Here is a 12,720-nt window from a genome sequence, read left to right as displayed (position 1 = left end):
GACCAAGCTAGGACTATTTGCGGATGACTATATCTACAGCCCCCTTCGTCATCTCACTGATAGCCACCTAGTGCTGAAACACATTGACACAAGAGCCACATGGTGCGACAAGTGGCCCATGTTTTTAAACCTGAGAAGCTGACAACTGAGGACTGTTGTCGTTCTCTTGTATGCACACTGTAATTCAGCATTCATAAGCATTAACAGAGTGCCCATTGCTTCATGGTCATCATACAAATACTCTTTAATTATGCCTGACATCATCGTTATTTTGGGCAACCCATGTTGAAACAGTATGTTCCGATGCCTTATATGTCTGAGATTATATCTGTTGAAACCTAAAATCAGCATCTAAGTAATTGGCGGGCATAGACTTTTGACTCCTTACGAGGAATGATGTAGCACTTTGCAAGACCGTGCGGTTTTGTGTTAATAAAAAATGAACAACCAAACAAACTTATTGAAGCAACAAAAGAAAGTTATCTTCTGGCAACATCCCCCTTCCCCTCTTTTGGGGAACATTCCACTCGGCATCCAAGAAACAATAAAAGAAAGCTCTTCTGTCAGCCCCGATTCAGCTGCACCTTCCGTTTCGACAGATTCCGCTCTGCATCCACTTGTTCTTTGCGTCCCCTTTCTGAAACAAGAAAACGGAGCACACAATCTCTGTACTGTACTAGCACTGTAATGCACCGATTGCACCAATAGGTTGCTGCACATTAATTTTCCCTAAGGCAGCTATGAGTCCTGACTCTCTGTAAGGGTGAGGTCTTAACGTGAGATGCGTATCATCTCTGCCTGTTGCTTAATGGGACACCGAGGAGAAGTTTTAGTTGGCCTGCAATGGTAGATTGTTGCATTGTAATGGTGGTACTTTCACTGAAAATGGAGCCTCAAAGCTGGGAAAGGCAAAATAATTAAATGCAGGTGTTGCCACCTTCGGTCGATTTTGCAAGTAAACTGTCGTGTGTCAACAGTTCTTTAGGCAGGAATCCCAAGGCTGAGCCACCATTAGTGTACCTCAGTGCAGCGATCACGGAGTCCTTTTCGGTGTAGACGTTATGAGTTTGAATAGAGTGACAGAAAACTTGTTAAAAGCATTTTTTTCAAATAAATTCATCTTTTGCTGCTGTCCCACCTCCAACATACCCAGAATGAGCCACAGAACGTTTATGAAGGACAGGGAATGGATGAAGCTGTCCTTAATGTTCCTTTATGTGAGCTTTATGGTTCTCAGTTTTGTTGCCACAGTGATCGATCATAAAGAAAAAGTGATTGGCAAACCATACTAGTATATTATTGTTCAGATAACATGGGTAGTACCTTGAATAGATGAAAGCACTAGTGTGAGGACTGCTTACATATCTACAAAGGATTGTTCACATGGTGCATTGGTTTGTTCCATGAGGCTTTTAAGGGCTATTCAGCTAGCTGGGGGCTTACGCTAGGCACGACTCATTTGCTAAGTGCAATATGGACTGCGAGAATTATAGTTTTTGGTGCAGCTCAGACAGTTCCATCTTGTGGTGGTACTGTAATCGTTTGTGCACTCACGTTCTGGCACGTGCTGCCTCCAGTATTTTTTTTTCTTTAAGCAAGCATTTGGGTCATGCTGGGCTTGGCCCCAGGGCTCATTGATTGCACAAGTAAACTACAAATAAAAGCTTTTTAGTATGTGACCATGAATTGTCAGGTCTATTGATTGTGGCGTCCATAAGTCATTACGCTTGCGAGCTACTAGAGGAATCGAAACTGTGCACAGGACATGCACTCACCCAGTAGCGGCACGGTTCGTTGTCTCTGTTCTGCCTCAGCCGGTTGTCCGTGGGCTTCAGGCGGCACCACTCGATGCAGTGGTTCACACGGTCCTGCACGAGTGGTGGTGGTGGGTAACCACTGTAACTACTGCATGCTGACCATTTGCATTTTTTTGATGAATTCTATAGCAACAGTAGTTTTCTCAGTGATTTCAGGTGAACCAAGCCACTAACTACAAATTTGGGGGAAAACGCCATTCCCGCTTTGAGTTGTTGATCAATTTGGCCTTGCCTCACCATCTACTAGCTGTCCTGGTTAGCTTGGTTAGTAGAATGACTGCGCCGAATGGGCAGTGGACCAGGGTTTGGTCTCCAGAGCAGGATGAATTTTTCTTCAACTGTGGAGCTTTCAAGAAGGTTGTATAGCCTTCCTTTGTAACCATATGGCTGCGCTCAGGTGGATGCTAATGAGTAATTACTCCCTTATTGAAATGCGGGGAAAGACAAAACTTGCGTGTGCATGGATTCACCACAGTGTATAGGTAAGCTGTTGTGTAACGTTTTATGCATAGCAGTATGGGATTTGATTGTATGTATCAGGACAGACTGAGCAATTACAAACGAGAAAGGAAATGCTGATTGGGGCCTCCTTCCTTCAGTCTAAAACCTCAGACTGATGCTCTTGAAGAAAATAAGTATCACAATAAAAAAAAATTCTCCCCTTTCTCGAGTAGTCAGTAGCTTGGCCTGTTCCATCTAACGAGCTGGTTGCCTTGTCACGGAATTGTGCCACAATTTCAGGCAGCATGCTCACTTTTGTCATGTAAATTAATGCCTCTGGCTTGCTTTTTTCTGTAGTGAATCGTGGTACTGTACATATTTCAGCGCCGATACAAGGATAGTGCATTTAACCAGATACATTGGTGTCGTGGCAGTCTGCACTGACCAGTGAAGACTACTGATTGCTCAGCATTTGCCGATTGCTGTCTTTGAACGGGGTAGAATTAGCTTCACCGTTGTGGAAACAGGCTGGTCTGAAATGAAGACTTTGCACAATGCGCACATGGTGCAGTGCCTTACCTTATGGTAGACGAGAGTATAAAGACGACACCATTCTTCAACCTCCAAAGAACACTCCAATGGAAGGAATAAAGCATTTGCTAAAACACTGCCTCCTCCTTTAAGAAGTTTGCAAACTTGTATCCTCTTTCGTGCTGAAGATGACTTCCTAGTGATAGATATCATGTCTCCTTCTCGCAACAGTGTTGACACCATGTGTAATGTGGGACTTTCGAGAATGCCAAATTTTGAGCTTATTTAGCTCTTACAAATACCTGCAGTGAACATGGCTATCATCACAGAGGGCTATTTCCGGGCCCAGACACAAAGGTAAAAAGAATGCATACAAAAGCATGAAATCAGTTACTACATTAAAAAATTCAGGGGGCACTTTGTTGACCTAAAGTGCGATGAGGCAAAAGCCTTTAGCGCAGTGTTGCTGCTTGTGTCACTGATGTGTGGTTAAGATGCTGATTTAGTACACTATTGTTTGTGAATCTTAAATGCTGGAGGCACTGGAGGGCGTTTGGGAGGCATCCGTCTGATTCGACACCTTTCCGCAGACACTCTCCAGCGTCCTTACGCTAGGCCTATATTAGTGTGGACAGAGGAAAAAGGAAGAAAAGTAATGTTACCCAGCCCGCACCACCCAAGGCACAATGGGCTAGGAGAACTACATATGCGTTGGCAGGAAGTAGTGTAATCGTTAGCACACTCGGCTACGGAGCAGGATGATGGTCGTTCGAATCCCGCCGTGCACAAGGCTTTTTTTTCTTATCGCGTTGAAGTCATTTGATTGGCAGCTATAGTGCAGCAGATTTCGCGGACAGACAACGATGAGCCAATAAAAGCTTTCACCTTAAAATTATACAAGCAGCTCTTATCGCAGCTGAAAGGGGAAAGCAGGTAACTCATATTCAATGGAACGGGCAAAGCATCCAATCAAATTTGTTGCACAAAGCATAAAGCAGCACAGGAGAAATGCTACCTAAAGCGCATCCGTGTGATACCTTATGTAGTAGCAGATAAAAAATAATTGTGCAAAATCGCTTCATCTGGGAGCAAATTTAATTCTTCAGTTAATCGTGGAAAGAATGAAAACTTAAAATAAGCCAGCCCGCTTTTTTATGCGTGAAGGCGCCTTTCAGAGCAGAAAAGGAAAGCACTCTACGGTGGAGGCTCTGCATGGCAAAAGAGAACAAGTGTCAGCCACGGAACAAGCAAGACCACCGCAGTTCAGTCATCAGTGCTATCTCTAAATCCTCATTAAATGTTTTTTGATCTTCCCTGCACGATGAAGTTCGTATTCTCCCACAGTCCAACTGACCGACCAGCTGGCCAGCATGTGTGCCGTATGCGATTTTGATGTGTTCTGACTGTTTTTAGAATTGCCTCGCTTCTTAGAATGATGAGAAGGTTGTAGCTTAAGCAATATAATTTACACTGGCCGGAAGGTAAACTTATGACTACCACAGCATCATCGCCTCACCTTTGCTGTTTTTCTTAAAGAAGATCCTGTACATAGTTGTCGCTGTTAAAGCTGTGAGGTTTCAACTTCTGCAATACATTCCTTGATTCTTCCTTAGCAGTGCATCCTCGAAATGCTGGATGCATATACTATACGCCCTGGGATCATTGAAGTTGTGGGAAACTGCATTCGTTCCGACCATGGCTTCCAGATTTTGGAACAAAAATGGCTGCTACTGCGTGGTGTTTCCAGCACAGCAGTACCCTGCTGCTCTCTGTTCAAAGAGCTGTTGTGGCTGATAATAAACCTGTAGACTTAACATAGATGGTAAGGTTGGTAAATGAACATACTTTCGACATCGTGCATTAGCGTTCAGAAAGCAGTGCGAAAGCTATTGCAACGGATGTCAGGAGCAACTTGCACATCAATGCGCATTCTGTAGGATATCAAGGAGCCATTGGAAGGCGTGCACATCTACATTTACCAGTAAAACTGGCACTCATTGTGCTGGTAACATAATGCAGCGGGAACCATGCCCCTTATATGCCTGGCGGCGCATGTGAAAAAGTTTTCCTTTAACTGTAGGTCATCCTGGCACTCCCGTACAGTCTTACATTAGAGTTGCTGTATAGGTTCCCTGAGTTTCGCTTCGCAATTACATGGTTGAAAAAGCATCCATGCATTGCAAAGAAGCCAACTCCTGCACATCATTCAGCACTAAATTGCTGCTGACAGTCCGTTGGCAGGCCTACTAGTCTCGAGCTTTGCAGCAGTTAGTTTTGTCCAAGGGCAAAGCGACATTTTCGTAAAAAAAAAAAAAAACTTGCAATTTTGCTACAAGTGTTCACTAAGTATTAAAAAGAAAACTTTTGTGGCGTTTACAACAGATGGCGGCACACATCCACACGGCGCGTATTTTGTTCATAACTCATAGAGATAGGTCTTGGTGCAGCCGACGCATTACTGGAAAGCTGTGTCAGTCACTGCAATGGCATTTCGGCTAGAATAAATCAAGTTCGGCTGCCAAAAACAAACTAATTGAGCCTACACTCTAACAGCTGCACCAAGTCTGCCTCCTGCAAGCGAGAGTTGAGGCTTTCCCGCGTAACTTGGATGCTCGGGAGAGCAATGTGGCGGATCCAGGGGCAACTCTGGGAACCAATCGGGGGGACTCGGTCTATGTAAGCCCGCCCCACACTCACGACGATGCAGTCCATGCGCTTCCGCAGCCTCTGGTCGTCCCGAGCCTTTTCCGACCCCAGGCGGTCGTCGACGCCGCTTCCTGCTCCTGCACCTGTTCTGTCCACTGGCTCCTCTGCATGCTGCTTTTCCTTGCGGCGGTCCACGCCGTAGTTGTCGGCTCCGTCGCCACGGTCATCCCCACGGTCGTCGCCGTCGTCGACGTCTGTGTAGGGGTCGCGGTGGCTGCTTCGAACACGCCCTCCCGAGCGCCGGTCGCCGCCCTTGTCTCTGTCGCCTCCGCCTCGCTGTGCCCGGGGAAGAGGGAGCGAGAGACACGGTCATGCAACACTCGTCGTGCGACCTTTGCATTGCCTGGGCATTCGCTCTTTACACGTCCCTACGGCCAGCGCGACTGTGGGGTTGCTTGTACGTTCACAGTTGGACCTTTGCATGCCCACCTTTTCACAATCCTCGGAAGAACCAGTTTTCTGGGCTGTGGGGAGAACGGGGGTACGTAAGACTGAACTCTTTCCTGTACTACGAGCACAGCCCGGCGCCTAGTATGGCAACGCCCATAGACCTGTGTTGCTTTTACGAGATGTTCAAAAGGATTAGCAGTTGGGCGAGTTGGTAGCATTTTTTTTGTGTTGAAAAGTACATATGAATCAGACAAAGCGCAAAGGACACGAGTATGGATGCCAATGGTATTGGAGGCCTATCATATGGCTGGAGAAACTGCCACGTGCGTTATCTAGCCAAATAAATCTCATCTCTGCAAATCCCCTTGATGTTGGTGCAGCGGTGGCGTTGTTTGATTTGTGTTTGTTCTGGTACGCTTTGCACGTATGCATCTGTAGCCTCATATAAATTCCACGTTGTGCAAATTAAATTTCACAGGTTTGGTAGTAACGCCCTTTTCTGTCGTCCCTCTTCGCGCTTTGGTTGCGCCAACATGCTCATACACAGCATATTTACTACTAGATGTTGACGGGTGAGAAGTCGAGCGCAGCCTAGATCCTTCTTGCATTCCTGTTTGGCTGGCGGCTGGTTTTTCCGCCGAAGAGTGGGCCGCGGCGGCGGACTGCATCTCTCGTGGGTTCTTCGCTTGAGTTTCCCTCCATGCGCAAGCCTGCGGCGGTATTGTGTGTGCGACAGCGGCAGAATGGATGGATGGATGGAAGGTAGGAGTATCCCCTTTGAAATGGGGCAGTGGTAGTGGCCACCATGCTCAGTTTTTTTTCCTTTATTTTTGTTTAACTCTGCTGTAAGTTGTTAATAAAATTCGCCATTTTCTTTAAAATACGTCTTCTTACACTTTAAAACTTATGTCACCTCTGCTTTTGAGCCACCAATCCTCCAATCGCTTTTTGCTAATTTCCACCGCTGATTTATTTACATGACTATTGTTATCTCTAAACCCTAATATTTCAGGAAGAGGGACTGTGCCTGCATCGACATCGGGATGGATACCATCACATTTTAGAATGAGGTGTTCTATTGTTTCTACACATTTACCGCACACAGCACATGTGTCATCCTCTTCGTTAAATTTCTTTTTGTAGCTGCGCGTTCTAAGACACCCTGACCTAGCTTCAAAGAGGAGGGCACTGCCTCTTGAGTTATCATAAAACGTTTCCTTCCTGATCTGCCTTTTTCAGCATCGATATAGTTCTGAACTATGCTTCTTTTTCATTCAATCTATCCAATTTTTACCTTCGACATTTTTAACCTGTCGTTTAATGCTCTTTCTCCTTCCTCGTCTCTGGCAAACTTACTGGCCAGCTTTCTAGTTCGTTTCTGCCACTGTGTGTCAACGCTCTTTCTGTGCAGGCATTTAAATACCTTAGCTGCCCACCTGTTATCGTCCAATTTCCTCAGGCGTTCTTCGTATAGTACTTTACTCTGAGCTTCCCGTGCTTCGAACGTTGCTTAGCTCATATCCCCCTGTACTGCCTCGTTTGTGGTTTTCCCGTGGGCACCTAGTGCTAATCTTCCAACAGTTCTCTGATTTACTTCTAATCGCGACTGAACTTCAGCCCGTAAGCATAGAACCGCATTCCCGAAAGTAAGCCCCGGCACCATTATTCTTTTCCAAATACCTCTGAGGACTTCATACCTGTTGTAACCCCACAATGCCCTATGTTTCATTATCCCGGCATCTCTTCGCCCTTTTGCTATGAGAGACTGTTCGTGCTTTTCCGTGTAAAGCCTCAAAACCGCAGTGCCCCTCTAGCGGTTGCTCTACGAACAACCGAACGAGGAGAGACGAAAAGGAGGATGGGAGAGAAGGAGCGGGAAAGGAGAGGATTGAGATGTTGGGTGTGCTTTGCCATTTCACTATCGCCACCGCGTCTTAATTGCATTGTTGAAGTTACTCATATGTAATCAGCGATTTGCACATTGTATTGTTTAAAAATGGTAATATTGAACTTTACAGAGATATACTGTTACGTTTTCCTACGATCATTGCCATGCCTCGTCATCATGGTTCAAAGTTCGGACACATCTTTAAAAGTTCCTTTCCGAAACCTCTGGACAAGGATCCTCGAGAAACGGCCCTGAAATGCATACTGCACTGAATCAGCAGCGTTCAACCGAGGCTGCAGTGACGTCACGTGACGAACAGTCGCTTGCAGCGCCACAGCGCGGCGCTTGTTCGTACCACATTCCCGCGCTCGTCGTCCTCCTCATCATCGTCGCCGTAGAGCGTGTCGCCGTCGTCGTCGTCTCCGTAGCTCTCGTCGTCGGCGTAGGCGGCTCGGCCGCCCGAACGGTGGGCAACCATGGGCGCGTTCTGACTGAGTCTCTGCCCTGGCGCCGGCTGAGAGCCAGCGTGCTGCTGTTGCTGCTGCTGCTGCTGCCTGCGCAGTCTGAGCATGCGCAGCAGCCTGGCCCTGTGCATGGTCTCCAGGCGGTCCCTCAGGGCCACGTCTCCGATGACGTCCGAGGGACGGGGGTCTTGGTCGTCCTCTGCTATCTCCGCTTCGGCTGCTGCTGCTGGCCTGTGGCGCTTGGCCAGGGCGCCTGAGAGAGGTGGAAGTGTGGTGAGGTGATAGCATCACTTGTGCTCGAAGACATGAGGATGACGACGATTTGATTTTAATTGGAACAAAGGCAGTTTAGCCCTCAGAGATAACTGAGGAGGATTTGGTGCAAAATGGTGTGTGATGATGACTTGATTGGAAGCTAATGGAGTTGTCGTCGTTTTGTATCGTTTCGGCTTTTGGAGACAGGATGCAAGTTCGAGAAACCGCACAGAACGAGGGGAACAGCTCTCGCTGTCAGTTCTCCCCCTTGGAGGCAGGCGAAAATCGCGCTTTTTTTTTACGCGCAAGTTACCCCTAAATAAATACCTTTAGCATGCCGTGTTCTGTGTTACCGTTACCGGAGTACGCGCTGATTAGTCTCGATGGGGCGGGCGTACGCGCAGTGCTGCCAGGAGGTACCTGGCGCCCTCAAGGATATTGCGCATGCGCACTGACGGCGCGTGGGGTCCCGGTAGACCTGTAATGGTAACGGTAACACGGTACACGGTGGGCTAAAGGTGTCTACTTTTAGCACAGCGCGTACCGCTACAGCGTATTGCGGTCCGCTACTACGCACGCGCTGGTTGGCCCCCGACGTCCAAATCGAGCGCGCTGTTGACGGGAACGTGGCGCCATCTGGCGCTCTCAGGGCGATTTGCACATGCGCAATGGCGGATCGTGATACACGGAAAGCGGCAGCGATACGCGCTATGCTAGAATTCCGCTACGTTGGGGGGGGGGGGGGGGGGGCGACCCTTCCCTCCGCCCCCGCTCCCTCAGGCAGGTAGCGCTGCTGATCTCGTCGCGGGTTTCATCGCGGGCCGCGCTTCGGCGGGCGGCAGTGCGCTTAGGATGTGACGAAAGGCAGTGGCCGGTATATATGCCTCATTCTGTGTACACACCTGAACCCAGTCTTGAGGGAAGGGATGGAGTAGTAAGCGTGCTGGGAGTAGAATGCTGTCAATGAGCACCTCAATTCGTTTGTCTATTTGATGCTTCCGTTATGAAGAATAGTGCGGGAGAACTCCGTCTGACTTCTGAATTGTTCAGACTTTGGTCACAGGCCGAGAGAGGCTGGGTGGTGATGGTGATATCTCTGCAGGAGGCGTTAGCCTTGCATTCAGCATGTCGGTAATCGTTCCGGTGGTGTCTCATAGTAAGGAAGGAAAAATATCTCCTACTAGTGGTCTAATGTCCTCTTAAACTGCGAGAGCAGCTTTTCTGCCACGCTTCGCTCAATACTTTAACCCTCGGGTACCACAACGTGAGCTACGTTGTCCACTAGCACATTCCACTAGCTGAGATTGCGCAGCTGTCTCGTGCTAGTCACGAAAGCGGGGACACACGAACAGAATGCCGCACATCTCCGCAACTCCACAATTCAAGCACACAGAGTACGTGGCGCAGTGAATTTCGCGTAGCCGTGTACCGGCGTATATGACCCTGAGTACTGGTGCACTGCAAACCCTGAGGTTGCTGCGGTGGTCTCAGCTTCTTTGCATGCATCGCGGAGAGAGCCGCGCTCCCCCGCGGACTGGGCGCCGGCTGAGAGCCGTGGTTTGTTGCTTACCGGCAACGCAGAGGAGAAGGCACACTTTGATGAGGAGGTGCATGTCTCCCGCTTGAGGCGACCCCGTCTAGGGTGGCGGGCGGGTCTCTCCCAGCGGTCCCTGCGGACGAGAACGTTCGGGGCACCTAGCGTGTGCGGGGCTGCTGCTCGTGGTCTGTTGGTCGTCATCGTCTTCGACTTAACACGGCTGGCGGGGGATTCTTTCGTCTTCTTTTACGTGAACATACATACGTGCATATAGTGGGCACTTGAGGATGGGCCGTCCGTGGTCGTGTCGTCCAGATGGGCGTGGAGGTATGACACGTTTCGTGATAAGGGAGTAATTACTCATTGGCATCCACCCAAGCGCAGCCATACAGCTACAAGGGAATTAAAGCTGTACAGAAAATAAAAAGAAAAATTCGTCCTGGTACGGGGTTCGAACCCCGGAATTTCTCTTTTAACTGCGAAGTTTCTGAGAAAGCTGTATAGCTTTTCTTTGTAGCCGCTGCGCTTGGGTGGATGCCAATGAGTAAATTACTGCCTTAATATAAATCTCCATCTTGTGGGTTTTCCCCTAAACATTTGACCAATAGACATGTTTCATATATTTTAGGCATAGTATAACGACTGTAGTCGAGGCCCCGTGGCAATTTTTCGCTTTGAAAGTAATTGTTCTATCGTTATAATGTCGTGGGCAAATGTGTCAAAGCAAAGGAGTGAATCTTAGTTTTGAAAAAAACACTGGTTTCCCCTGGGGGAAAATCCTATCATGGTGTATAAGAACCGCTGGATGCTGGCTGCTATATAGCTGGTGCGGCATTCGAAGCATGAAGGTCCTCGTGCAATGCAGGCGGGTGTCTGGGGTTTTCTCTGTCTCTTAAACGGACCGTGGTCGTGGGCCGGAGGAACGATGAGTTCCTTCAGAATTCCCCTCTTTGCCTGTAGAGATGTGCGGCCTGAGGTAAAGGAAAGTTCACAGGGACACCCAGTTCCATTATAAATATGTTAGCTATGCGGTAGCATTAGCAGCTGTTGATGCATTTACTGAAAGTGGCGCCACTTCCGGTCTGCATGGTGACGTCACTTCCATCCAGCCAATCAGCGAATTTAGCTTCCGACGTCGCATTATAACGAAAAACTGCCGTATTCGTCGGCGTCGTTGGCGGTGAGCGGAAAATCGACGGGGAATCTCCAGAGAAGCAACCCTGGTAGCATGTCTAGGCCACATATGTCCCGTGGCGTCCTGTCCACTGTTGTGTCGCAAGACGGTGCGCGGACAGGGACTTTTTATTTGTATGCCTTTTTCTGCCCACTCTGAAGTCTGTATTGCAGGCAAGCTGCATGCCCACCGTGGCATATGGCTGTTCATTTGATGATTGGTCGCGAGAGGTTGCTCGGGAAGCGAAACCTTGGTCTCGCAACCGCCACCAGTGGCTGTGTTTGAAACAGCCACCTGCGGGGCAGTAGTGGCGCATCGCTTAATCGCTACACCACTCACTAGGAGTGGTATGAGGACCCCAGGGATATATGAATGTAATGCAAATACTGAAATGAATGAAAATTGGATTTCAGGAAAGGAAATGAAGCAGTAATTGTCTCACATTTACCGGTGGGCACCCGAACCGCGCCGTAAGGGACGGCATAAAGGAGGGGGTGAAGGAAGGAAAGAGGTTTTTGAATAGATTGGCCAACTAGGTAAAAAAATATTATGGATGTACCTAAGCAATTCGTATGATGTGTAAATGCGAGAGCAAATGTAACTGGGTCAGTGGTCACCGGAATCGCGCTGTGAGTAAGAGGTGGGGACGCCAGCTGCCTATATCGCTCCAGGAGGGGCGATGACGTCATTTTCGTGGCTCGTTTCGGCCACGTGCTTCTGATGACAATGGAGTTTTCGCGCAATGGTCCGAGTACTGCTCTCGCGTTAAAATGCTGTCGCATTTCATCCGCATCAGTCTACTCTATCGCCCCTAAATTTCTTCCGTTACGGCACAGTTCGTGTGAGGCGTCCACCGAGAACTGGGGCATTGCGCCTCCCCCCCCCCCCCCCCCGTCTCACCACAACCTCAGACGGGCTTACTTTGACCACTTGACACAGTGTGCATGCTTGACAGCCCCCCTCTGCGGCCCACCTAGATAGCACTCTTAATTGGCTGTGATATGAGAGCGACAATTTATACTGTTCCGCGTACATCGGTGGCGTCCATTACCCATGGGGAGACCTGCATATGCAGCTTTTGCGGTAAAAATTGAATACGTTGGTTCAGCCGACAACTGTCATAAATGCAGCGTCTGCGAACCCTAACCGTCGTGATGCATCGGCGCCGTTAGTTTGAATAATAATAACTATAATAATAATTGGTTTTTGGGGAAAGGAAATGGCGCAGTATCTGTCTCGTTTCGGCGGACACCTGAACCGCGCCTTAAAAGAGAAGGCATAAAGGAGGGAGCGAAAGAATAAAGGAAGAAAGAGGTGCCGTAGTGGAGGGCTCCGGAATAATTTCGACCACCTGGGATCTTTAACATGCACTGACATCGCACAGCACACGTGCGCCTGAACGAATGTTCCGCGCAGCTGAATGCTGGCATACCAGCCATATAGTAGTGCATAGTGAAAGTGATTCCGACACGTGGTTTAATAAATATGCGCGTGGAAAAATTAATCCGTACATGACA

The 12,720-nt window shown here is 48.5% G+C and overlaps 2 protein-coding genes across 2 annotated transcripts in view; one reads left to right on the top strand and one right to left on the bottom strand.

Moving 5' to 3' along the window:
• The window catches only part of Pex23 (tectonin beta-propeller repeat-containing peroxin 23), a 58,783-nt gene that overhangs the window by 32,858 nt on the left and 13,205 nt on the right, over positions 1–12,720 (top strand). The window lies entirely within an intron of this gene.
• On the bottom strand, positions 458–10,228 carry LOC144101051 (uncharacterized). Its single transcript, XM_077634061.1, has 5 exons — positions 10,063–10,228; positions 8,129–8,490; positions 5,487–5,771; positions 1,776–1,868; positions 458–637 (listed from the first exon to the last, which is right to left on the bottom strand). The coding sequence occupies exons 1-5, from the start codon at positions 10,103–10,105 to the stop codon at positions 575–577; spliced, it is 846 nt and encodes a 281-aa protein (XP_077490187.1). The 5' UTR covers positions 10,106–10,228; the 3' UTR covers positions 458–574.

The sequence above is a fragment of the Amblyomma americanum genome, chromosome 8 (assembly GCF_052857255.1).
Source record: "Amblyomma americanum isolate KBUSLIRL-KWMA chromosome 8, ASM5285725v1, whole genome shotgun sequence".
Lineage (NCBI taxonomy): Eukaryota > Metazoa > Arthropoda > Arachnida > Ixodida > Ixodidae > Amblyomma > Amblyomma americanum.
Note: the sequence above shows the minus strand (reverse complement) of the source record. Positions and strands in the feature narration are given on the sequence as shown.